A 27,864-nucleotide genomic window follows, 5' to 3' on the forward strand; every position below is an offset into this window, starting at 1 on the left:
ACCGGTAAGCGACAATATTTCAGCGGTTATGCGTGGAATATGAGAGCCTATCTTGGGTAGGAGTAAGTAGGGAGGGGGGGGGGGGGACACCTTGAGGAACGCTCAGACTGTGACGCGAAGAAGCGGTGCGTCTGGAGTCCCGGTTAATATGCATGAGCTCGTCTTCGCCGACAAAGGCGCGCCCCCCGTTCGCGCCGGCTCCACGCGGCTTCTGGTTTCCCCTCCCTTTTGCTTTACTTTTCGACCCGCGCGTGCGGAAAAAGGAGAAAATTAATTTTTGCCCGACTGATTGGACGGCAGTGCGTGCGGGCGCGTGCGCCACCGCGGGGTACGACGATGTGTGTATATAAAGGGTCGCAGCAGCCGTGGAGGGCGTCAGACGACGATACGACAGCCCACCTGCCGTTGGAGACCGCTGCAGCGACGCCATGAAGTTCCTCGTGAGTATGAGGGCGCACTTGAGATTTTGGTGGTTTCGGTGTGATTTCTAAACTTGGGGGCTCCATCAGTCACAGACTTCCTAGAATACGCACTGCACCTACAGTTTGGCTCTTTGTGCTTCTGTCGAAAAAACCACTTGCCACAAGTTATTTTAACTAGGCCTTTCTAGTGGTTCCCGTGAGATCACCGATGTTAAGCGCTGTCGGCCGTGGCCGACACTTGGATGGGTGACCATCCAGGCCGCCATGCGCTGTTGCCTTTTTTCGGGGTGCACGCAGCCTCGTGATGCCAATTGAGGAGCTACTCGACCGGATAGTAGCGGCTCCGGTCAAAGAAAACCATCTTAACGACTGGGAGAGCGGTGTGCTGACCACACGCCCCTCCTATCCACATCCTCATTTGAGGATGACACGGCGGTCGGATGGTCCCGATGGGCCACTTGTGCCCTGAAGACGGAGTGCTTTTTTCCTAGTGGTAACACCGTGGTACATGATTTTGTACAATTCAATTGAAGTGCTTGGAATACTATTTTTTGCCATTTCAACTAAATGTTTTGTTACTTCAAGATTTTAGTTTTCAGCCTTTCAACTATGTTAGGTTGATAGTTTGTTTCTAGGCCTTTCTTCAGGCGTTTCAAATTTTTCTCTCATCTTGGTTTTTTGTTGTAACAAGTCCACCCTGTGGTCAATTTCAGCAGTTCATGAGCGTGTACTATTCAGAATAAGTAACAATCATGTACTCGCTGTATTTACAGTTACAATGCCAATAACTTTACATAAGTAAACGATTACAGAAAAAAATATAAGGGATGGAAATAAAACTAAAGCCGTTGTACTAATCCATCGGACAAACATCACCAAAATGTTTGGCGTTAGACGCTATCTGATATTATAATGCACATCAAGTCCAAGCAGCACCCTATATTTATGCAAACTATCTACTGGAACATCAGCTTAATGCTAATTGTCTACTCGGCAAAGCATACCATATGGTAAAGGCAGTTCACGCATTATGGATGTCTGGTACTGCATAGGTGTCCCTGTGTCAGTAGAGTTTATCTCGAGATATACTGAACAATTGTCGATATCTAGACTGTGTTAATTACCTTTCTATCGAAAACCTTACATTGGTGCTGTTGACTCTTAGAAGCTGTTAAGGAATATTAACCGCAAAACCGCAGTCACGCTAAGAATAGAATTACGTATCCTGTGTTTGTATCAAATGACAGAGTGTTAAATTCTATTGTAGCATCAACAGTGGAAAGGCATATATATGGATCCTGTATAAATTCTATCATTATTGTCCAGTCTCCAAGAACTAGAGCGATGGCAAACTGTCATTTCAAATATCAAGGGTCCCCTAATTCTACTTAAGCGATGTAGATCCTTAGAGCAGCCTCTCAAAGCTGCAAAAGTTTTAGGAGTATACATATTTCGATGCGGTGCAATTCACAAGAGAGATTGGTTCATGTCAAAATATGAAACAACTAGCGACTAATTGTACTAACTGAACAGATTTAGACATATAAACGAAAGTAAACGCTTAGACGTTAAAAGAAAACTGTAAAATATTCTGTTAGAACTCGATAAGATATCAAAATGATGTAAAGATTGGCAACTTACGTAAGTTCGTAGCCTTCCATGGCCAGAGTCAGCTTGAATAAAATCATTTTGGGTATAAGGCCGCGTCATTATGAAACACTGAAATAACTAAAATGCCTATGTGTCGACCGACTTTGCGGCGGTCCTCATCAGTGCAACTAAATCTACATCTACATTTATACTCCGCAAGCCACCCAACGGTGTGTGGCGGAGGGCACTTTACGTGCCACTGTCATTACCTCCCTTTCCTGTTCCAGTCGCGTATGGTTCGCGGGAAGAACGACTGTCTGAAAGCCTCCGTGCGCGCTCTAATCTCTCTAATTTTACATTCGTGATCTCCTCGGGAGGTATAAGTAGGGGGAAGCAATATATTCGATACCTCATCCAGAAACGCACCCTCTCGAAACCTGGCGAGCAAGCTACACCGCGATGCAGAGCGCCTCTCTTGCAGAGTCTGCCACTTGAGTTTATTAAACATCTCCGTAACACTATCACGGTTACCAAATAACCCTGTGACGAAACGAGCCGCTCTTCTTTGGATCTTCTCTCTCTCCTCCGTCAGACCGATCTGGTACGGATCCCACACTGATGAGCAATACTCAAGTATAGGTCGAACGAGTGTTTTGTAAGCCACCTCCTTTGTTGATGGACTACATTTTCTAAGCACTCTTCCAATGAATCTCAACCTGGTACCCGCCTTACCAACAATTAATTTTATATGATCATTCCACTTCAAATCGTTCCGCACGCATACTCCCAGATATTTTACAGAAGTAACTGCTACCAGTGTTTGTTCCGCTATCATATAATCATACAATAAAGGATCCTTCTTTCTATGTATTCGCAATACATTACATTTGTCTATGTTAAGGGTCAGTTGCCACTCCCTGCACCAAGTGCCTATCCGCTGCAGATCTTCCTGCATTTCGCTACAATTTTCTAATGCTGCAACTTCTCTGTATACTACAGCATCATCCGCGAAAAGCCGCATGGAACTTCCGACACTATCTACTAGGTCATTTATATATATTGTGAAAAGTAATGGTCCCATAACACTCTCCTGTGGCACGCCAGAGGTTGCTTTAACGTCTGTAGACGTCTCTCCATTGATAACAACATGCTGTGTTCTGTTTGCTAAAAACTCTTCAATCCAGCCACACAGCTGGTCTGATATTCCGTAGGCTCTTACTTTGTTTATCAGGCGACAGTGCGGAACTGTATCGAACGCCTTCCGGAAGTCAAGAAAAATAGCATCTACCTGGGAACCTGTATCTAATATTTTCTGGGTCTCATGAACAAATAAAGCGAATTGGGTCTCACACGATCGCTGTTTCCGGAATCCATGTTGATTCCTACATAGTAGATTCTGGGTTTCCAAAAACGACATGATACTCGAGCAAAAAACATGTTCTAAAATTCTACAACAGATCGACGTCAGAGATATAGGTCTATAGTTTCGCGCATCTGCTCGACGACCCTTCTTGAAGACTGGGACTATCTGTGCTCTTTTCCAATCATTTGGAACCCTCCGTTCCTCTAGAGACTTGCGGTACACGGCTGTTAGAAGGGGGGCAAGTTCTTTCGCGTACTCTGTGTAGAATCGAATTGGTATCCCGTCAGGTCCAGTGGACTTTCCTCTATTGAGTGATTCCAGTTGCTTTTCTATTCCTTGGACACTTATTTCGATGTCAGCCATTTTTTCGTTTGTGCGAGGATTTAGAGAAGGAACTGCAGTGCGGTCTTCCTCTGTGAAACAGCTTTGGAAAAAGGTGTTTAGTATTTCAGCTTTACGCGCGTCATCCTCTGTTTCAATGCCATCATCATCCCGTAGTGTCTGGATATGCTGTTTCGAGCCACTTACTGATTTAACGTAAGACCAGAACTTCCTAGGATTTTCTGTCAAGTCGGTACATAGAATTTTACTTTCGAATTCACTGAACGCTTCACGCATAGCCCTCCTTACGCTAACTTTGACATCGTTTAGCTTCTGTCTGTCTGAGAGGTTTTGGCTGCGTTTAAACTTGGAGTGAAGCTCTCTTTGCTTTCGCAGTAGTTTCCTAACTTTGTTGTTGTACCACGGTGGGTTTTTCCCGTCCCTCACAGTTTTACTCGGCACGTACCTGTCTAAAACGCATTTTACGATTGCCTTGAACTTTTTCCATAAACACTCAACATTGTCAGTGTCGGAACAGAAATTTTCGTTTTGATCTGTTAGGTAGTCTGAGATCTGCTTCTATTACTCTTGCTAAACAGATAAACCTTCCTCCCTTTTTTTATATTCCTATTAACTTCCATATTCAGGGATGCTGCAACGGCCTTATGATCACTGATTCCCTGTTCTGTACATACAGAGTCGAAAAGTTCGGGTCTGTTTGTTATCAGTAGGTCCAAGATGTTATCTCCACGAGTCGGTTCTCTGTTTAATTGCTCTAGGTAATTTTCGGATAGTGCACCCAGTATAATGTCACTCGATGCTCTGTCCCTACCACCCGTCCTAAACATCTGAGTGTCCCAGTCTATATCTGGTAAATTGAAATCTCCACCTAAGACTATAACATGCTGAGAAAATTTATGTGAAATGTATTCCAAATTTTCTCTCAGTTGTTCTGCTACTAATGCTGCCGAGTCGGGAGGTCGGTAAAAGGAGCCAATTATTAACCTAGTTCGGTTGTTGAGTATAACCTCGACCCATAATAATTCACAGGAACTATCCACTTCTACTTCACTACAGGATAAACTACTACTAACAGCGACGAACACTCCACCACCGGTTGCATGCAATCTATCCTTTCTAAACATCGTCTGTACCTTTGTAAAAATTTCGACAGAATTTATCTCTGGCTTAAGCCAGCTTTCTGTGCCTATAACGATTTCAGCTTCGGTGCTTTCTATCAGCGCTTGAAGTTCTGGTACTTTACCAACGCAGCTTCGACAGTTGACAATTACATTACTGATTGCTGCTTGGTCCCCGCATGTCCTGACTTTGCCCTGCACCCGTTGAGGCTGTTGCCCTTTCTGTACTTGCCCAAGGCCATCTAACCTAAAAAACCGCCCAGCCCATGCCACACAACCCCTGCTACCCGTGTAGCCGCTTGTTGCATGTAGTGGACTCCTGACCTATCCAGCGGAACCCGAAACCCCACCACCCTATGGCGCAAGTCGAAGAATCTGCAGCCCACACGGTCGCAGAACCGTCTCAGCCTCTGGTTCAGACCCTCCACTCGGCTCTGTACCAAAGGTCCGCAGTCAGTCCTGTCGACGATGCTGCAGATGGTGAGGTCTGCTTTCATCCCGCTAGCGAGACTGGCAGTCTTCACCAAATCAGATAGCCGCCGGAAGCCAGAGAGGATTTCCTCGGATCCATAGCGACACACATCATTGGTGCTGACATGAGCGACCACCTGCAGATGGGTGCACCCTGTACCCTTCATGGCATCCGGAAGGACCCTTTCCACATCTGGAATGACTCCCCCCGGTATGCACACGGAGTGCACATTGGTTTTCTTCCCCTCTCTTGCTGCCATTTCCCTAAGGGGCCCCATTACGCGCCTGACGTTGGAGCTCCCAACTACCAGTAAGCCCACCCTCTGCGACTGCCCGGATCTTGCAGACTGAGGGGCAACCTCTGGAACAGGACAAGCAGCCATGTCAGGCCGAAGATCAGTATCAGCCTGAAACAGAGCCTGAAACCGGTTCGTCAGACAAACTGGAGAGGCTTTCCGTTCAGCCCTCCGGAATGTCTTTCGCCCCCTGCCACACCTTGAGACGACCTCCCACTCTACCACAGGTGAGGGATCAGCCTCAATGCGGGCAGTATCCCGGGCAACCACAGTCGTAGTCCGATCAGGGGATGCGTGGGACGAGCTGGCCGTCCCCGACAAACCCCCATCCGGACCCCCACAGTGATGCCCATTGGCAACAGCCTCAAGCTGTGTGACCGAAGCCAACACTGTCTGAAGCTGGGAGCGAAGGGATGCCATCTCAGCCTGCATCCGAACACAGCACTTGCAGTCCCTATCCATGCTAAAAACTGTTTTGCAAAGAACGTCTGAACTAATCTACAGAGAGCGCAAACAAAACAAAATTTAAACGGTTATTAAAATACAAGATTTCCTAGTAAATGCAGTAATGCTGCTACTTGCACACTGCTGACACTGCTCGGCGGCGGAAGGAGACTACGCGAATTTACACTATTCAGGTACTAAAACGCGATGCTACAACTCTCAAATACTATAATACGCCCGAAATTTATGAATTAAACAATGCAAGTACCAAAAACACGCAAAGAAATTAAGAATTAAACTATGTAACAAATGAGTGAGCTAGGAGTATACGACTTGCTGCTCAGCTGCTTATCCAACGGCGGCAGGGAGCACACTCAAATGCTGGATTTTGGTGATTGTCTTCCCGTGTGTATTGTCTTATTTCGGTTGTAAGGTGGCTACTGACGTCGCATTCCGGAATGCGTGTATACGGGGGAAAACCGTCACCAGAATCCAGCAGTTGGTTGCCCTGGAGAGAGCCGCGGGAAAGTCGGTCGAAACGTCAGCATTACAATTGTTTCAATATTTCATAATGACGCGATTTAATACCCCAAATTATTTTATCCAGATTGTTAAACTACTTTAAATTTTCAGAAATGAAAAATTATACGCTTTATAAATTGCAGAAAAGTATATCCTATGACAAGAGTAGCAATGGCTCATAACTGGAATCAGTCAGTTCATACAAATATCTGGATGGACCAATTTGCAGGTATATGGTGGTCTCATAGGCGCAGTCGTAGGTCAAGCAGGCGTCAGACTTCGGTTCATTGGCAGGAAACATCTACATCTACATCTATATGCACTTTACGTGCCACTGTCATTACCTCCCTTTCCTGTTCCAGTCGCGTATGGTTCGTGGGAAGAACGACTGCCGGAAAGCCTCCGTGCGCACTCGAATCTCTCTGATTTTACATTCGTGATCTCCTCGGGGCGTATAAGTAGGGGGAAGCAATACATTCGATACCTCATCCAGAAACGCACCCTATCGAAACGTGGATAGCAAGCTATACCGCGATGCAGAGCGCCTCTCTTGCAGAGTCTGCCACTTGAGTTTGATACTCTCCGTAACGTTATCACGCTTACCAAATAACCCTGTGACGAAACGCGCCGTTCTTCTTTGGATCTTCTCTATCTCCTCTGTCAACCCGACCTGGTACGGATCCCACACTGATGAGCAATACTCAACTATAGGTCGAACGAGTGTTTTGTAAGCCACCTCCTTCGTTGATGGACTACATTTTCTAAGGAATCTCCCAATGAATCTCAACCTGGCACCCGCCTTACTAACAATTAATTTTATGTGATCATTCCACTTCAAATCGTTCCGTACGCATACTCGCAGATATTGGGAAAATGCAATCAGTCTACAAAGGAGATTGCTTACAGAACACTTCTGCGATCCTTCCTAGAGTATTGCTCGAGTGTGTGATCCATATCAAATAGGACTAACAGAGCATGTTGATTTTATACGAAGAACGCCAGAACGAATGGTCACAGCTTTATCTGACCCTTGGTTGATCATCGCGGAAGTGCTGAAAAACCAGAGTTTGAACACATGTAAAGATGCACGCGAACATCCCGGGAAAAGCTACATTTGAACCTTCGAAAACCACAATCAACTGAGAAAACTAGAATTCTGCTTCAGCACTCTTGAAGTCAGTCCCACAGGGCCACAAAAACGAAATTACACTCGTTACTGCTCACACAGAGGCAGTTTTAAGCAACCATTCTTCCCTGGTCCACAATGGAGTGGAACAGGAAGAAACTACAGTATGTGGTACAGAAGAATCCTGTGGCACGCATTTTATGGTGTTTTACATAGTATACGCGAAGATGTAGATGTAGAGAAACAACAGTACTCGTAACATGTATATTGTACACTGCTGGCCATTAAAATTACTACACCAAGAAGAAATACAGATGATAAACGGGTATTCATTGGAAAGATATATTATACTAGAACTGACATGTGATTTCATTTTCACGCAATTTGGATGCCTAGATCCTGAGAAATCTGTACCCAGAACAACCACCTCTGGCCGTAATAACAGCCTTGATACGCCTGGGCATTGAGTCAAACAGAGCTCGGATGGCGTGTACAGGTACAGCTGCCCATGCAGCTTCAACACGATACCATTGTTCATCAAGAGTAGTGACTGGCGTATTGTGACGAGCCAGTTGCTCGGTCACCGTGACCAGACGATTTCAATTGGTGAGAGGTCTGGAGAATGTGCTGGCCAGGGCAGCAGTCGAACATTTTCTGTATCCAGAAAGACCCGTACAGGACCTGCAACATGCGGTCGTGCGTTATCCTGCTGAAATGTACGGTTTTGCAGCGGTCGAATGAAAGGTAGAGAAACGGTCGTAACACATCTGAAATGTAACGGCCACTGTTCAAAGCGCCGTCAATGCGAACAAGAGGTGACCGAGACGTGTAACCAATGGCACCCCATACCATCACGCCGGGTGACATGCCAGTATGGCGATGACGAATACACGCTTCCAATGTGCGTTCACTACGATGTCGCCAAACACGGATGCGACCATCATGATGCTGTAAACAGAACCTGGATTCATCCCAAAAAAATGACGTTTTTCCATTCGTGTACTCAGGTTCGTCGTTGAGTACACCATCGCAGGCGCTCCTGCCTGTGATGCAGCATCAAGGGTAACCACATCCATGGTCTCCGAGCTGATAGTCCATGTTGCTACAAACGTCGTCGAACTGTTCGTGCAGATGGTTGTTATCTTGCAAACGTCCCCATCTGTTGACTCAGGGATCGAGACGTGGCTGCACGATCCATTACAGCCATGCGTATAAGATGCCTGTCATCTCGACTGCTAGTGATACGAGGCCGTTGGGATCCAACACGGCGTTGCGTATTACCCTCCTGAACCCACCGATTCCATATTCTGCTAACAGTCACTGGATCTCGACAAACGCGAGCAGCAATGTCGCGATACGATAAATCGGAATCGCGATAGGCTACAATCCGACCTTTATCAAAGTCGGAAACGTGATGGAACGCATTTGTGCTCCTTACACGAGGCATCACAACAACTTTTCACCAGGCAACCTCGGTGATCTGCTGTTTGTGTATGAGAAATCGGTTGGAAACTTTCCTCATGTCAGCACGTTGTAGGTGTCGCCACCGGCGCCAACCTTGTGTGAATGTTCTGGAAAGCTAATCATTTGCATATCACTGCATGTTCTTCCTGACCGTTAAATTTCGCGTCTGTAGCACGTCGTCTTCGTGGTGTAGCAATTTTAATGTCCAGTAGTGTACATTTAATATACAGGATGTCCTAGAAATGTTCTGCCAAACTTCTAGGGGTTGTAGAGGGAGTCTTGAGGAACGAAACGAGTTTAAGAACGTTTGTCTAGAAACGTCGTCCGATGACGCTACAGAGTCGTAGGCTTCGGCGCCTGCCACTTGGCCACCCCTTCAGCAACAAACGTGACTATGTAAGCTGACGCACCGCAGACGGAAAGTCTCCCATTGTTGTTTGTTATTCGGCGATCACAGCTGATTGCCACGATCGCCAGTGGAGAAGATGGTGTTAGTTGACCCATAGTATGGCTTTGTAACCTATGAATACGATGTTCTAGTGGACTGGTAGATGACGGTTGCTCACACATATTTCCATCTGTAGTTTATTTTTCTTCTGGAATATTCTAAAATTTCCTATTTTTTCCGATGTACAGGAGAAAATAATCTGCGAGTGGAAACCCCTGTCTGAAACCGTCGTCCACGGAGGCAACAGAGCACTGCATTCATAGGAGACAAGGCCTGCAGCTAGCTACATCGTCTCCACTCTCGGTCGTGGCAATCAGTCGCGATCACTGAATAAGAAACAACATTGCTTGACGATCCGCCTACAGTCCTTCAGCGTACAAAGTCACGTTTACTGCCGAAGGGGAGGCCTTGTGTAAGGATCTGGCGCTTATAACTTCGACGGTCTGTAGTGTTGCTGGATGACATTTACAGACAGTGGTTCCTGTACTCTATTTGTTCTTTACGATACCCTCTACAACCCCGCAAAGTTTGTCGCAACATTTCTGGGACACCCTGTATATCGAGAACTTTGGCAAAGTTCTAGTTATCAGTAGCGAATAGGATTACGTAATGAATGAATGTAGATAAAGATTTAACGTTCAGTCGACGACGAAGTCATTAGAGTCTGAGCAAAAGCTCGAATTGGAGAGGCTGTTCGCCTTTTAAATGCAGACATTTACCATAAGCTATGTGTGGAAACCACAGAAAACGTGAATCTATATGACTGGGTGGGGATTTGAACCGCTGCGATTCCGAATGCGTCAGTGTCGGTGGTGGGTTCTTCCTCGCACATAGAAGTAACGCTTCTGTATTATACTGTTCAAGAAGCTAAACTCTAATAATGTAAACCGAGAAAAACGCTAATTTCCTGAAATTTAATAGATTTATGCTTGCAGTTTAACGCTCGCTAAAATTTAGACCCCAAGGCGGCTGCCTGATTCATATTTATACGGTAAAGCTGGTAACCTTCAATATCCGCAAAATCCTTTTAACTATGAAGCTTTCTATACAGAGTAGGAACAGAGTAGTGGTATCGCGAGTTTATCACCTACTTCGTACACAATTATGTTTTAATAATTCGTTGGGTTTGTGTCAGTGTGTATTGCACAATTGTAAATTAGGATGTTTGTTTACATCATAGTGTATCATTTCTTTTTTCCCAAGAACGCGCAATACATCCATGACAGTGGCAGCACTATATTACCAACCACACGCAATGTTTACACGTTATAGGATAGCAACGTGGCAGGCATTTGTGTGAGTTTATGAATGTAGCGACACATACAAATGCCTGTAAGTTTTCGTCCTTTACTACGTAGAAAAGTACGCCCGAATGAGGTTATAGTGATGCCATGACCAAAGCGATGCAGTAACTGCACGAATCTTTGACCTTCTGCAATTCTTCCATCATTTCGTCACACTTTTATAGCACTAAAATTACAACAGACTCATCTGAAAACAATCTCACTTCAAGTCCTCTTGACGTCCAGGTTATCAGAATAGAAAAACAAGTTCGGAATGGACGACAATGACCAACGGAATAACCTGGTACCTCGATAAAACAACGTACCTAAAATGAGACAAGGGAACGTGTGGAAAATCTAAATAGGGATCGCAAATTTCCTCTGGTTTATCTTTATCACTTCAATTCAAATTTCCCTTTGAAACTATTCTACCATGATGTTTCACTGACTTTCTACTACTTAGTATTTTTAAATTTCGTAGTACAATATTTTAGTATGTCAGCGATTATATGGAGTGAGAAGCGTTCCTCGTTGGGAACTTACCGCAAACGTTAATTTGACCTGGTCTTCATACTCATTGTCTGAGGCCACAAATGCACCTTGGTCATAGGTACTGCTCTACCTTTGAGTAGAAAATTACCGTTAGGCAGTTTCATAGTGAGACCTGAATGCCACTGAGGGAGATAAACTATAAAAAGGACCACCATGACGGTGTCGACCCATAACGCCTAACAAAGACCTTTCTTAAGGTCTACCTGCTAAATAAGATGTAATAATGACGCCAATATACTGGACAAAATGCGTAAACCTACTGTCAAAATCAAGCAAAATCCTGGGAGCACGGCCAGCTCGGTATATACTGACATTTGAGCTAGCTGACCCTCCTTGCGGTTTTTGTATAGCCGAATTTCTTTGCCTGCTAATGCATGGAGCACCGGAATGGAGACCTGGTACTGTTTTCTGGTGTGCTACGTGTGGCGTGCTGCTTCAGTCTTGTAACCAGTAGGTCTATTCTTACAACGAAACCTCATTCCTTGCTCCAAACAAAACCTCTGTCTCTTGAGTTTCGTGTTTGCAGCCTATGTAAGGAGTATGTGTAAACGAACAGAATAGGCATACGGTGTGGAAATTAAACGAATGCTTGCCACGTTCCGGAATGAGAATTCATATTAATTTTGTACTCTACAAGGGTTGTCCAGAAAGCAAGTTCCGATCGGTCGCGAAACGGACACCACAGTGAAAACCCGATGAAGGTTTGCATAGACGTGTCGGGTAGTGTCTCTAGTATGACCGTCGATCGCATCAAGACGCTCTTTTCAGTTGTGAGCGCACTGTGAGCGAGTAAAGGTGCCTAGAACAACGATGCCTCCCGCCAAGTAGGAGGGCCCGCTGAGAGGCTTCGCCTTAATGTATGCAGCCCACCTAACACAACTGCCACGCACTTCCTTCTTCATGGAAATTCTCAGCCGCACTTTGCAGGGGCAGTGAAGACGCTCCTGCAGCCTTTTCGATGGGAAGTGTTCGATCACCCTCAACACAGCCCTAATTGACTCGTCCTGAGTATCATCTCCGTTCACATGAAACGCTGGATAAGAAGACAACACTTGGGTGCAGACTACGCGCTATACACCAGCGTAGAGAATTATCGGACAGCACTGGCGGCTGCCTTCTATGACGATGATGTTAGAAATTTGGTTCATCGCTCCGACAAATGTCTGTGTCGGGGCGACGACTAGGTAGAGAAGTACCTGGAAAGAGTAGCTAACTCTTGCAAATAAAATGTTTTTGATTTTCACGGTGGTTTCCATTTAGCGACCGATTGGAACTTACTTTCTGGACAACCCTCGTATTTGGTATACTTAACATGCATTCAGAACATTATTAGTTAGACTGTACATCTGATGATAGTACAACTTGTTGTAAATACGGGCAGAGCACATCTGATTAAAAGTCATGATAACATATCTTAGGCCGTGCGGTTCTAGGCACCGCTCTGCTGCTATGGTCGCAGGTTCGCATCCTGCTTCGGGCATGGAAGTATGTGATGTCTGCAGGTTAGTTAGGTTTAAGTAGTTCTAAGTCTAGGGGACTAATGACCTCATTTGTTAAGTCACATAGTGCTTAGAGCCATTTGAACCATTTTGAACATATCTTTATAACTCTATAAGACAGATCTTTTATTAGAGTATTCAATCCGAGGTGGTGAGACTATGGGGGACGCAGTCGTCTGATTGTCAAAGAAAAAACATTCTGTCAGTCTGCAATTAAATTCTCTTAATCTGGTCTGCAAACCAGCCGTTTGGGGTGGCGCTTTGTGGGTGGCGCTGTGGGTCCCTGGTTTGACAGTGTATTTTATTGAAGGACGATGTCAAAAGGACACGCGCCTAAGATGAACATATTACACACTGATTCGACGTGTATGTATCAAATACAACTGATGATGAGGCTAGAAGCCTCGAAACCGATAACGATATAATAAAATGAAGAGCTTTTAATTTCAGTCTGGGGCAGTTCCTTTTTTTCCCCTACCGGTTTTTTCACAGTATGCCAAAAGAGACAATGAGTAGTACAGATACACTAATTTCTTCGGTAGTGATATTGCGACGTTGTCTTAAGGGTAGATGGATACTATAGACTTTTAAGTGTATTGGAGAAAAGCGCTCCGTGGGAACAGCCACCTAATTAAATGTGTAGGTTACAATATTTTAAAAATTCCATAATGATTCTTTAAGCAGTTGCGTTTTCTGGTGCGAGAATGGTTGTGAAAGTAGTGGGAAAACGGTGTTTCATCTTGCTTAATCTCCTGGACCAAGTACCTTGTTGCTCAAGATAACTCTCTCATTGCAAAACTGATGGTTTAAATCACCTTCCTACGCCGAGTAGAGTGAGGAAGTTAGGGAGTCTTCGACACTCATCCTGCCTAGGTGACTGGGAAGCTGCAGCGACGGAGTATACAGTATAGCATACTGCTGGACACTAAAATAGCTACAGAAGGAAGGATAGCAAAGAAAAGAAACATAATTTTACTTACAGAAGAAAAGGGAGAGTGCATAATTAAATTAGGGATTTAAGGGTACAAAGGGTACACAGAGCTGTCACCTCGGGCAGCAACAGTGGTTGTAACTCGGCTGGGCACTGAGTGAGGCCAAACTTGAATCACAGAGGCGAGTACGTCATTCAAAGCTGTTCCAAAGCGTTCAGCAGTCATCGTGGCGGACGAGTGGTGGCGTGCTGGTCTCTCGGAAGCCCGTAACCAGAAGTTTTCATCGGAGGTGATTTATGGAGAACAGGGCAACAGTCGAACACCCTCTGTATGGGGGTAAGTCAGTACAGTGCGAGCGAAATACGCTCATCCGTTTTCTTACAGAAAGATAACGTCGTCCTGATCTGGAAGAAAGAGCAAAGGCATTGGCCTTAACAGGTCAGAACTGTAGCGGCTGCTGTCAAAATTACGGACTATGTGAGACAGAGGTGATTGTTATCGTTTACCCTCTGGCAACCAATACCATCACGACAGGAGCCTGTATAACAAAGACGAACACAATCTGGGAACATTTCTTCTGCTTGATGCCTCCACACACGGGTACGTCCATCGTGAGGCTGTATCCAGAACAGGGACTCATCTGAAAATTCGACGCTGGCCACTCGTGTGCTCAGTTTGGTTTCCCTACTCTCGCTGTGTGTGTCTCTGCATCTGCACTGATGGAAGCTGGAACACTGTTTGCTGCACTGACAGCCTTTCGTGCTGCAGACGTCGTTGCACTGTAAGTGTAGACACTTCGTCTGCTGCAAAATAGGCCCATTTCTTGACTCAGAGTAAGCGACGTTGTTGTACGGTCCTGAATGGCAAAGTGAACAGTTTGTCTCTCCTCTCGGGTGCTAATCGCACGGGGCTGCTAAAACTCTGAGTATGGCCCTCAGTGACGGTGATTGCGCATGACGTTGAATACTGCCCTCCTGAGCCCATTGATTCCATATTCGCATGGTAGCTGTGGAATCCCTATCAAGGCGAGCAGAAATAGAACGGAATGATAAACTGCTTCTCCAGATGCCACGATCCTTCCAAAACGTGCTTGTAGATCGTTCTCTTTCCTGCACGAGGTATAACATGACCTTCTTGCAGACAGCCAACATTCAAATGGGTTTGTTGTCTGAGTAATTCGCAGTGTAATCTTTCCTTACTTACACAATGTAGACTTCGTGCAATTGCCCTGAAATGGCAATCATTCGTATATCTAAACTGGTACTACACTTCACGTCAGTTTGACGTTTGCTGCATGCTGCCTTCATGTTGTTGTTATGGTCTTCAGTCCTGAGACTGGTTTGATGCAGCTCTCCGTGATACCCTATCCTGTGCAAGCTTCTTCATCTCCCAGTACCTACTGCAGCCTACATCCTTTTGAATCTGTTTAGTGTATTCATCTCTTGGTCTCCCTCTACGATTTTTACCCTCCACGCTGCCCTCCAGTACTAAATTGGTGATCCCTCGATGTCTCAGACATGTCCTACCAACCGATCCCTTCTTCTAGTCAAGTTGTGGCACAAGCTCCTCTTCCCCCTAATTCTATTCAATACCTCCTCATTAGTTATGTGATCTACCCATCTAATCTTCAGCATTCTTCTGTAGCACCACATTTCGAAAGCTTCTATTCTCTTCTTGTCTAAGTTATTTATCGTCCACGTTTCACTTCAATAGATGGCTACACTCCATACAAATACTTTCAGAAACGACTTCCTGACATTTAAATCTATACTCAATGTTAACAAATTTTTCTTCTTCACAAACGCTTTCCTCGCCATTGCCAGTCTACATTTTATATCTTCTCTACTTCGATCATAATCAGTTATTTTGCTCCCCAAATAGCAAAACTCCTTTACTACTTTACGTGTCTCATTTCCTAATCTAATTCCCTCAGTATCACCCGACTTAATTCGACTACATTCCATTATCCTCGTTTTGCTTTTGTTATGTTCATCTTATACCCTCCTTTCAAGACACTGTCCATTCCGTTCAACTGCTCTTCCAAGTCCTTTGATGTCTCTGACAGAATTACAATGTCATCGGCGAACCTCAAAGTTTTTATTTCTTCTCCATGGGTTTTAATACCTACTCCGAACTTTTCTTTTGTTTCCTTTATTCCTCGCTCAATATACAGATTGAATAACATCGGAGAGAGGCTACAACCCTGTCTCACTCCGTTCCCAACCACTGCTTCCCTTTCATGCCCCTCGACTCTTATAACTGCCATCTGGTTTCTGTTCAAATTGTAAATAGCCTTTCGCTCTCTGTATTTTGCCCCTGCTACCTTCAGAATTTGAAAGATAGTATTCCAAACAACATTGTCAAAAGCTTTCTCCAAGTATACAAGTGCTAGAAACGTAGGTTTGCCTTTCCTTAATCTAGCTTCTAAGATAAGTCGTAAGGTGAGTATTGCCTCACGTATTCCAACATTTCTACGGAATCCAAACTGACCTTCCCCGAGGTCGGCTTCTATCAGTTCTTCCATTCGCCTGTAAAGAATTCGTGTTAGTATTTTGCAGCCGTGACTTATTAAACTGATAGTTCGGTAATTTTCACATCTGTCAACACCTGCTTTCTTTGGGATTGGAATTATTGTATTCTTCTTGAAGTCTGAGGGTATTTCGCCGGTCTCATAAATCTTGCTCACCAGATGGTAGAGTTTTGTCAGGACTGGCTCTCCCAAGGCTGTCAGTAGTTCTAATAGAATGTTGTCTACTCCCGGGGCCTTGTTTCGACTCAGGTCTTTCAGTGCTCTGTCAAACTCTTCACGCAGTATTATATCTCCCCTTTCATCTTCATCTACATCCTCTTCCATTTCCATAATATTGTCCTGCCTTCATGTTGATGCAATTTTGACACCCAGCACTGCACGTTGGATGTTTTGCAACAGGTGTTTCCCACTGTGCGCAGGTGCTGGTACTGTTCGCTCTGGCCGCCGCCGCCTCCGCGACGTACCTGCCGGCGGGCGTGTCGCCGCTGAACCTGGCCTACAGCGCGGGCCCCGTGCAGGCGCCAGGGCTGCCCTTCTACCCGTACGGCGCTCTGGGGCTGGGCCAGCTGCTGCCCTACGGCGGCCTGCAGTCCTACCCCTACCCCTACGTGCCCGCTGTCTCCCACGCCCCCGCAGCCGTCGCGGTGAGTGCCGCCCCCGCCGCCTCTGCCTCCGCCGGCCCCACCCCCGTCGCAGAGCAGAAGTCGCTGGCTCCAGTAGCCCCCGCGGTGCCCGCCGTCCCTGAGGTGCAGCTTGTGGACGCGCCCAAGCCGGTCGAGGAGACTCCTGAGGTAAGTCCACGACCAGGAACGGCGTGTCATCAAGTTGTAACTGAAGTCATGGCTTGTTCAGTTCATACAGCGCTGCAGTTTGCACTTGAGGGAAATTATCACAAATGTTTACGTTTCCTGTAGCGAAGTTTACTTATCGCACCATTTAGCTCCTGTAGCAACTTTATTTGCTTTTTATCGATCGAGAGAGGTTCTACGTTGGCCAACGATGGTGCAGCATATGGGAACTCTTCTCTGATTATCGTGCAACAGTGACTCAGTTTTGCCTGCAAAGGGATTGTTATGATAACTAGATACGAGCTATAGAGGAAGACGAGTAATATAAGGATGGGCATAAAGTCACATCTCCCCCCTTAAATTCAAAATGAAAGTTATATTTTAACTAAAGTTCAGTCTTGATCACAACACTTATGTCTCAATAACACAGGTGACCGGTTTCGGTTATATATATATATATATATATATATATATATATATATATATATATATATATATATATATATCACCATCTTCAGACCTGTGAATTAATTTTAGAAAATAATAGAGACCAATCTTAAAATAAAATGAAAAGTGTCTAATGAAGACAAAATTTTAACAAGATAAAATAAAACTTATTATACCCATGGCTTCCTTGGAGGATGGTAGCCGGAGCTCTTCTCAGCTGCTACGAAATCAACTGATGGTTATGAGTGCTGAGCATGAACTTAAATATGCAGAGGCTCCGCTTACTTCCTCTCACACTACTTCACAACTGCCAATCAGCGTTCATAATATGACGCTATCGTCAAAGTATAAAAGCACGAAATACACTAATAACATAAAATTGATTCATTTAAAATGTCTGATTAACAGATAGTTAGTACGTGTAAAACTTATTTATATTTTAGATAAAAACGGTAAATTGCGATGTGTAATAGCTGTGCCCTCTATGGGCAACCTTAATACTATTACAGTGTCAGTTAAATCAAAGATGTAAAAGTCCTTGGAGTTGTGTTATATATCGATTATTCCAAGTCGCCTACCTCACAATTGCATCTTTGATGGATGTTGCAGAATCTTCTTACTTTAACAGTAGTTTTTATAATGACATTCTTTATAACAGTAGGGTAGCAGCCAACAGTACGTTCCGCATTACGTATGTCTGAATAACTGCATATTTAAGCTCATGCTCAGCACTCATAACCATCAGTTGACTTCGTAGCAGCTGGGAAGAGCACCGCCTACCATCCTCCAAGGAAGTCATGGATATAATAAGTTTTATTTTATCTTGTTAAAATTTTGTCGTCATTAGACACTTTTCATTTTATTTTAAGATTGGTCTCTAGTATTTTCTAAAATTAATTCACAGGTCTGAAGATGGTTATATAAATATAACCGAAACCGGTCACCTATGTTATTGAGACATAAGTGTTGTGATCACGACTGAACTTTAGTAAATATATAATACTCTATTGATCACTGTTTCCAAAAATGTTTACCAAAATTGTACAAAAGGAAAGTACTTGTACAGACAAAGAAATGACTAAAATTTCGGAAAAAATGAGTGATTTATTCAAGAGAAAGGGCGTCACAAATTGAGCAAGTTAATAACTGGATGCTCCACCTCTGGGCCTTGTCCAACAGTTATTCGTCTTGGCACTGATTGACAGAGTTTCTGGATATCCTGAGGGATATCATGCCAATTTCTCTCCAATCGGGGCATTACATCCTCAAAATCCCCACATGGTGGGAGGGCTGTGCCCATAATGCTCCATACGTTCTCAATTAAGGAAAAATCTGGCGACCTTGCTGGCCACGTTAGCGTTCGGCAATCACGAAGATGAACAGTAGAAACTCTCACCGTGTGTGGGTGGGCTTTATCTTGCCGAAATGTAATACGAGGAAGAACTGCCATGAAGTGCTACAAAACAAGACCTAGAATATGGTCGACGTACCGACGTGTGCTGTAAGGGTGCCGCATATGACAACCAAAGGGGTCCTGACACAAAATGATATGCCACCCCTGATCCCTGGTTGTCAGGCCTTATGGTGAACGGCAGTCAGGTTGGTATCCCACAGTTTTCCGGGGCGTCTCCAGACACGTCAATTCTAAACGGGATTCATCCCTGAAAGCAGTTCTACTCTAGTCAATGAGATTCCAGTCCGATTACCGTCCCATACGGATAATCACTTTGTGGTGCGTCATATTTTTTATCTTAGAGTATATGTTAAACATCGTATTATTCAACCTCTAGGACCAATACATATCACCAACAAAACCAGGTACACAGAAGTCGTGTCTTTAACCGTTTGCACCCTATCGGCACCAGGTTCTGTGCGACATTTTTCGCAGCATCGCTGGAATATTTTTTGAAATGCCAGCCTCACAGCTTACTTCGAGTCATCAACCGTTTCATGCTGTTTATCTGCAGTAATGTTCTTAATTCTTTCTTTTTTCTTTTGCTACTGCCTTTATCCCGCAGTGTGCGCAGGGTCGGCAGGGTTAAGTACGGATTTGGCATGGTTAATGTGAAGGGGTGGCCGGATGCCCTTCCTGCCGCCACCCCATACCCCCCGCCCCCCCCCCCCCCCCCCGGGACGGATTTAGTGTACCCCAACTGTCTGCGTGAATGACTTTCAAATGTCTGCGAGTCGTGTAACTGAGGCGGGACGTGGGGACCAGACCAGTATTCACCTAGTAGGAAGTGGAAAACCGCCTAAAAACCACATCCAGGCTGTCTGGCACACCGGCCGTCGTCGTGAATCCGCCAGGCGGATTCGATCCGGGGCCGGCGCGCCTAACTGAGTCCAGGAAGCAGCGCGTTAGCGCTCTCGGCTATCCTGGCGGGTAGTAATGTTCTTAATAAAACGCCAGAACGAATTTCACATGTTGTGAGATCGGGGCTGCGTGTCCAGACTGCTGGAGCTGGTATTGCAAGCGACCCACGGTTAATCCAGCGTTCTGTGAAAACTTCATTCGCAAATCGCCGCACTGAAATAGCTAAATGGGGAGACGCAGAAACTCGCTGAAACTAGCGTCCTCTTTGGTTCCTTGGCCTTCCAACAGGGGTATGAACTATTACTCTAACATTCGAAGATACTGATGTTGGTTGACGGCAACTTAAAAAAAAAAAAAAAAAAAAAAAAAAAAAAAAAAAAAAAAAAAAGAAGACCGTAAATGTAGTATCCAAGCCAGCCATTTACCTAACGTGGGAGGTTTATTCTACACCTCCTCAGAAAAATATGGATTCTCTTGACCAAAAGACGATGTTCCATAAGACGGAACTCCGGTAAATGGCACAGTCATGGCTAAATAACACTTTGCAACGCTTCATAATTGTGTAAATAACCTGATAGATTGCATCACATGCATCCTTCTTCTGTCTTAAATCATTGATTGACAATTTCTGAACACACATTGGTTGATATGCCCGCAACTTAAAGTCCTCTTTCATATGTTTGTGCGAAGTCGACCTCGGCACACTCTGTTCCGATAACGCCGGCGGGAGTGGCCGAGCGGTTCTAGGCGCTACAATCTGGAACCGGGCGACCGCGACGGTCGTAGGTTCGAATCCTGTCTCGGCATGGATGTGTGTGATGTCCTTAGGTTAGTTAGGTTTAAGAAGTTCTAGGGGACTGATGACCTCAGCAGTTAAGTCCCGTAGTGCTCAGAGCCATTTGAACCATTTGTTCCGCTAACTTTTTCCGTGTTGACTTCACTGGTGAATTTTACATAGATCCTGCGACATCTGTGCAATGTTTCTTTCTAACTTATAGCCGATCAACTTTCGGTATATCCTTAACACGCCCAGTAATAAAAAGCTTTTATTCCCCACCGCAGAAGTGTTCTCTTTGAAGATGGGCTACGTCCGAATCGCATCTAGAAGTCCGTATACACTTCTTTCAACGACTGCCCGGTTCTCAGCCTTTCGTGGGCCGAGATCCTCGCTGTTATGCACTCTTAGTCTTGCAGTTACGGGTACCGGCCTTTTTTTACATAATCAGCCAAAGACAAAAGTATGAGGTCAATGTGTTATCAACGTTCGATACCACACTTGTTAGGGGTTGCATTTATCGACCGCGGTCTGTACTAGTATCTCTGGACCCGCGAGTCGAGACTAACGCCGCTCCGCGGCTTGCAACAAGCGAGCTCTCGTCCACTCTTGCTCGGTACGTCAAGTAGGAAAGTAGTATAGCCTTCAGCTGATACGAAGCAACCTCTAACAAGGCGCTTAGTTAAAGTATGGCCTATGTGTTGCCTCTATAGCTCTCTGTAATTATATTCCTCCTGACTATGAAGACCCTGTACCACCAGTTTAGTACAATATATTATTTTTTTATCAACGACTTCTAATTGTTTTAGTTGTTGTAGACCCAGACCATACAGCCAACTCCTTATCGACTTCACTGACAAACCTGCTGTATATGCAAAGAAGAGATTTGTATGTTTCTATTTAGCATTGGCCACCAGTCATTCACATTGGCGACGATTCGTTCGTCGTCGTCATAACAGTCAACGCATTACGAGTTTGCAGCGTTGTATGCTTGTCTATCTTTCAGGGGCGTTATGATACGCTGTGCTCACCCTATACAATATCTACAAGAGGACAACGAAAGGCAGTTAAGAATGGAAGACCAAGAACGAAGTGTTCACATCAAAAAGAGTGTAAGACAGGGATCTAGTCTTCCACCCGTACTGATAAATATATACATTGAGGAAACAACGACGAAAATTTAAAAAAAATGATCCGGGAATGAGATTAAAATTCAGAGTGAACGGATATGAATGATAAGAGCCGCTGATGACATAGCTATCCTCAGTCAATGTGAAGAAGAATTACAGGGTCCGTTGACTGGAATGCACATTTTAATGAATACAGACTACGAAGTGAGAGTAAACCGAATAAAGACGAAAGTATAATAATGAGAAGCAGCAGAAGTAGAGATTAGGAATAAACTTAACATAAAAATTAGGTAATACAAAGTAGGCGAAGTGAAGGAACTGCCATCTTCGAAGCACAATAACACTTGATTGACTAAGCAAGGAGGATACAAAAGAGCGGACTAGCAGTGGCAAAGAGGACATTCCTGGCCAAAAGAAGTCTTCTAGTATCAAAATTTCTGAGAACATACGTCTGGGGCACAGCTTTGTATGGTAGTGAAACACAGACTGTGGGAAAACTGGAAAATAGGAGAATTGAAGCGTTTGTGATGTAATGTTATACACTGACCAGCCAGAGGATTATGACCACCTACCTTATACCCGGTATGCCTACCTTTGACACAGATAACAGCGGCGAAGCATCGTGGCATGGAAGCATTGAGGCCTTGGTATGTCGCTGGAGGTAGTTGGCAACACATTTGCACACACGAGTCACCTAATTCCCATAAATTCCCTGGAGGAGGGCGAAGAGCTATGACACCATCTTCAATTACGAGGGTTGCTTTTTAAGTAAGGGCCGCTTTTATTTTTAAAAAAAGATACAAATATTTTTGTAAAAAAACTTTTATTTTCTGGTTCTACACACTTTTACCTGTTTTTCTACATAGTTGCCTTGTTTATTTAAGCACTTGTCATACCGTACAACTAAGTTTTTAATTCCCTCTTCAAAGAATTCGGCCGCCTGCTCCGACAGCTAAGAGTTCGCGGCCGCTTTCACTTCATCGTCGTCATTGAAGCGCTGCCCGCCAAGATGGTGTTTCAGGTACCGGAAAAGGTGAAAATCACTAGGAGCAAGGTCGGGGCTGTATGGTGCATGGTCCAAAACTTCCCAGCCAAAAGAATCAATCAAATCCCGAGTCTTTTGAGAGGTGTGAGGCCTAGCGTTATCGTGCAGGAGCAAAACTCCTTTTGTCAGCATGCCGCGCTTTTTCTTTTGAATTGAATTGCTGTGCGGAGCTTCTTTAGAGTTGCACAGTAGGCATCTGAGTTGATTGTCGTTCCTCGTGGCATAAAGTCTACTAGCAAAACACCGCGCCGGTCCCAGAACACAGTTGCCATAATCTTGCGCTTTGACAGCGTCTGTTTGTCTTTGACCTTGACGGGTGAGGTTGTGTGTCGCCATTCCATTGATTATCGCTTGCTTTCGAGAGTGATATGGGATACCCATGTTTCATTTCCAGTGACAATTTGACTCAACATGTCATCCCCTTCTTCCTCGTAACGAATCAAAAAGTCGAATGAAGTGGAAAATCTCTTCCCTTTGTGGTCCTCTGTGAGGAGTCTGGGTACCCACCGAGAACACAGTTTCTTGAAGTTTAGGTTTTCAGACACAATTTTGTACAAAACCGATTTTGAAACTTGTGGAAATTCCAAAGAAAGAGTGGAAATTGTGAATCTTCTCTCATCACGAATCTTTGTTTCGACTGCAGCCACCAAATCATCGGTGATCACAGAGGGCCGGCCTGAGCGTTCTTCGTCACGGACGTTTTGACGGCCATTTTTAAACTCTCTAACCCATTGACGCACTTTACCTTCACTCAATGCATTCGAGCCATAAACTTCTGTTAACTGACGATGAATTTCTGCAGCTGATAGGCTTCTCGCGGTCAAAAAACGTATCACTGACCATATCTCACACGCGGCGGGCGATTCAATAATCGTAAACATTATAAAGTAGCACAGCGATGCGTACACGTCAGCTACAGAGCTGCAACTTGCAATAAAGTTGTTATATTAACTTAAGTATGTTGTTAAATTAACCTAATTATGTCATATATTGGAAAATTCGACTCGTTCCACATCATTACGAAATATCGTATTCATGATCCATGGAACTAGTATTAATCTAATCTAATCTAATCTAATCAGTGTGAACGGGAAGGATGCCGGCAAGTGGCGCGGTGGCTTGTTGTGGCGTCCGCGCGAACTACGGGGCTATACGCGCGAACGGCCCTTACTTAAAAAACAACCCTCGTACATTCCATACGTGTCCGATCGGGTTCAGATCTAGCGACTTGAGGGCCAGCACATCAACTGGAACTCGCCACTGCGTTCCTCGAACCACTCGATCACACTCCTGGCCTTGTGATATGGCGTATTATCTCCTTGCTGTCGGGAAACATGATCGTCATGAAGGGGTGTACGTGGTCTGCAACCAGGGTACGATACACCTTGGTCACCGTGGTGCCTTTCACGAGTTCCAGAGCCCTCACTTTAGCAACTAAATCCCTGGTTCTTCTGCTACAGTCTGTTGTAGGCTGTATATGGAGGAAGTTGTTTATAGGTCATTCGTCTATAAACAAAACGACCAGCAAGACAATTTGCAATGAGTAATGCTACACTGTTCGCAGAAAGGTGCGCGGGTATAAAAAAAATGGTTCTGAGCACTATGGGACTTAACATCTGTGGTCATCAGTCACTTAGAACTAATTAAATCTAACTAACCTAAGGAAATCACACACATCCATGCCCGAGGCAGGATTCGAACCTGCGACCGTAGAAGTCGCGCGGTTCCGGACTGGGTGCGCGGGTATAAGAATACCTCCTAACTTCCTGGTTTCGAGACCAGGTGACCCAGATAATTGACTGAATCTGGAGTGTGGTGCACAGGATTTGTTGCGACATTGCTACTGCTCGGTCCAGCTGTACAAGTGTCGAGATGCTGTGGATCAGTGAACTGCCCAACGCAACTAGTCTCCTTTGGAATAAATGCAGGAATGCATTCTCATTGTCTTTGGTGTGGCAGGTAATGAAAATTTTACTGTGGACATTATAACGATATGTTTACGTAATGTGTATTCATAAACATACAGTTATAAATGTTCCCGTTCGTAGTCCCTAATTATAACAATATGTTTACTTTTCTGCTGTACCATATAGCTATAATCAGCGGTGGAAATATATTTTCGGACGCCGACCGTGTGCGGCTGTTTCTTGTTGGATCGTCTGATCAGTCGGAAGTTGCATTGCAGAGGAGAGTAAATGCCTATTCAAAATATAATTATTTTGCATAACTCAACATGAATTTCCTAAGGGACCGTAGTTTATCATGCATTTACCAGTAGAATATGGCGCGGAGAAAATATTTCGCCGCATGCAACTTCCGTCCAATTTCGACGAAAGAATTCGTGACTGTGAACTCTCTATTTGGCAGAAACATAAAGAAAATTAAATAACTTCATGAAGGAGTGAGACATAAATTCTATACTAAATAAATAGTCCATACACCAGTTCCATTTAACTCTGAATTTATGGCAATGAATAGATGAACTTACACTGCAATGAAGGATTTAACATGGATGCCGTTTTGACTGGCACTACTCGTAATAAAAATAACTCCTTTGACGTTTTCACATACACGTCGCACAATAAATCTACTGCTATGCAGTATTGCACTTTTAGTATTGCACTTTTACTTTACACTAAACTAATAGTATTTTTAACAAGACACAAGTTATAAGAGACAAGAGAAAAAAATGAGTAACTGAGTAACTGTTCATCGAGAATATCTCGTATATCAAATGAATGTGCAAAGGTGTTCTTTTTCTGTCCGTTTTTCGCGCCGCGGTTTTCAAAGTCAGTAACTCACAGCATCTCTGACGGCGCTTCGACAATAAACAAGTTACGTCACAGGTCGTTCACCTTTTACATTCTCGCAACATTATTTGCTAACTGTAGCTGTTGCCGAGCGACTGCTCGATTAGTGAATGATTTAAAATGATAAGGCAATCACATAATGTTACAACATATTGCTTAAGTAAACTACTCATGACTACTTATGCTCAGTGTTCGTTTTTGAAGCTTCCTACCTGGGTTGTACAGAGAGGAGGATGACTTTGCTCTAGTTGGTCTTGCCAGGCGACGAATTGGGAGTACTTCCTTTGATGAATAGAAAAAAGAATCCCGTAATGTTTGAATACTCCATTAGTAGTGTAGCGCTTGACACAGTCATGTCGATTAAATATTTGGGCGTAACATTGCAGAGCGATATGAAGTGGGACAAGCATGTAATGGCAGTTGTGTGGAAGGCGGATAGTTAGGGTTGGTTGGGGTTGTTTGGGGGGTTGAGACCAAACAGCGAGGTCATCGGTCTCATCGGATTGAGGAAGGACAGGGAAGGAAGTCGGCCGTGCCCTTTCAAAGGAACCATCCCGGCAGTTGCCTGCAGCGATTTAGGGAAATCACGGAAAGCCTAAATCGGGATGGCCGGACGCGGGATTGAACCGTCGTCCTCCCGAATGCGAGTCCAGTGAGCTAACCACTGCGCCACCTCGCCCGGTTAAGGCGGATAGTCGTCTTCGATTCATTGGTAGAACTTTGGGCAGATGTGGTTCCTCTGCAAAGGAGACCGCTTATAAAACACTAATACGACCTGTTATTGAGTACTGCTCTAGCGTTTGGGATCCCTATCAGGTCGGATTGAATGAGGACATAGAAGCAATTCAGAGGAGGCCTGCTAGATTTGTTACTGGTAGGTTTGATCATCACGCGGGTGTTAAGGAAATGCTTCAGGGGGTTGGGTTGGGTTGTTTTGGGGAAGGAGACCAGGCAGCGAGGTCATCTGTCTCATCGTATTAGGGAAGGATGGGGAAGCAAGTCGGCCGTGCCCTTTCAGAGGAACCATCCCAGCATTTGCCTGGAGTGATTTAGGGAAATCACGGAAAACCTAAATCAGGATGGCCGGACGCGGGATTGAACCGTCGTCCTCCCGAAATGCTTCTGGAACTCAGGTGGGAGTCTCTAGAGGAAAGGAGGCGTTCTTTTCGTGAATCGCTACTGAAGAAATTTAGAGAACCAGTATTTGAGGCTGGCTGCAGTACAATTTTAGTGCCGCCAACTTACATTTCGCGGAAAGACCACAAAGATAAGATAAGAGAGATTAGGGCTCGTACAGAGGCTTATAGGCAGTCATTTTTCCCTCGTTCTGTTTGGGAGTGGAACGGGGAGAGAAGATGCTAGTTGTGGTTCGAGGTACCCTCCGCCACACACCGTATGGTGGAGTGCGGAGTATGTATGCAGATGTAGTAGATGTAGACTTCCTCGCCCCGAGACCAGATGATCCAAATCCTACTGACTCACTCTGGAGCACTGAATGAGAATTTATTGTGACATTGTTACCGTTCAGTCCAGTTGTACATGTGTTGGAAGTCATGGACCAGAAGAGCTCCCCACTGTAAACAGTGTCTAGTGGGGTCCATGCAGTGACGAGACCTCGATGTCTTCAGGGTGGTAGATATTGCACATTTTAATGGCGAGGTTTCGCTTAGGTAGAAGCCGCCCGTCCTGAGCTGTACGGAGAGGAGGCTGACGGTGGTGTCTGCTTGGGTGTGGCAGGTGAAGCAGGCCCGCGAGAGCTTCATGGCGCTGTGGCTGGCCGCCGCCAAGGCCGCCGCCGAGAGCCCCGACGCCGGCGACGCCCCCGCCCCCGCCGGCGAGCCGGCGCCCTCCAGGCGGCGCCGTGACGTCACGGGCGTGCTGCGGCCGGCCGTGCGCTCCTGGGGCTCCGGCGCGCCGTGGCCCTCCTACTCCTACTCCTACTCGGCGCCGCTCAGCGCCGCCTCGCCCTACGTGCAGCCGGCAGCCTACCCCTACTACTACTGACCGCCGCATCGCTGACCGCCGCAGTCGCCCCCACCTATGACGAAATGGCCACCGTTCTCGACTTTTTTTGTGCTCTTCTGTTACCTTATCCTTCTCCAACGTTCTCTCAAGCAAGCTCAATAAAGACGCTGCTGTGACACAGCACATAA

At 45.1% G+C, this 27,864-nt stretch overlaps 1 protein-coding gene across 1 annotated transcript; it reads left to right on the forward strand.

The window, feature by feature from the left end:
- The first annotated feature begins 286 nt into the window (after positions 1-286).
- Positions 287-27,864, forward strand: LOC126418951 (uncharacterized). Its single transcript, XM_050085986.1, has 3 exons — positions 287-440; positions 16,822-17,193; positions 27,449-27,864. Exons 1-3 carry the CDS (start codon positions 429-431, stop codon positions 27,713-27,715), a joined length of 651 nt encoding a protein of 216 aa, XP_049941943.1. The 5' UTR covers positions 287-428; the 3' UTR covers positions 27,716-27,864.

Source organism: Schistocerca serialis, chromosome 9 (assembly GCF_023864345.2).
Source record: "Schistocerca serialis cubense isolate TAMUIC-IGC-003099 chromosome 9, iqSchSeri2.2, whole genome shotgun sequence".
Lineage (NCBI taxonomy): Eukaryota > Metazoa > Arthropoda > Insecta > Orthoptera > Acrididae > Schistocerca > Schistocerca serialis.

Excerpts from the sequence above, each read along its gene's own strand:
- LOC126418951 (XM_050085986.1), top strand. Across the intron at positions 17,194-27,448 it reads CGGTCGAGGAGACTCCTGAG|GTGAAGCAGGCCCGCGAGAG; the intron begins GTAAGTCCACGA and ends TGGGTGTGGCAG.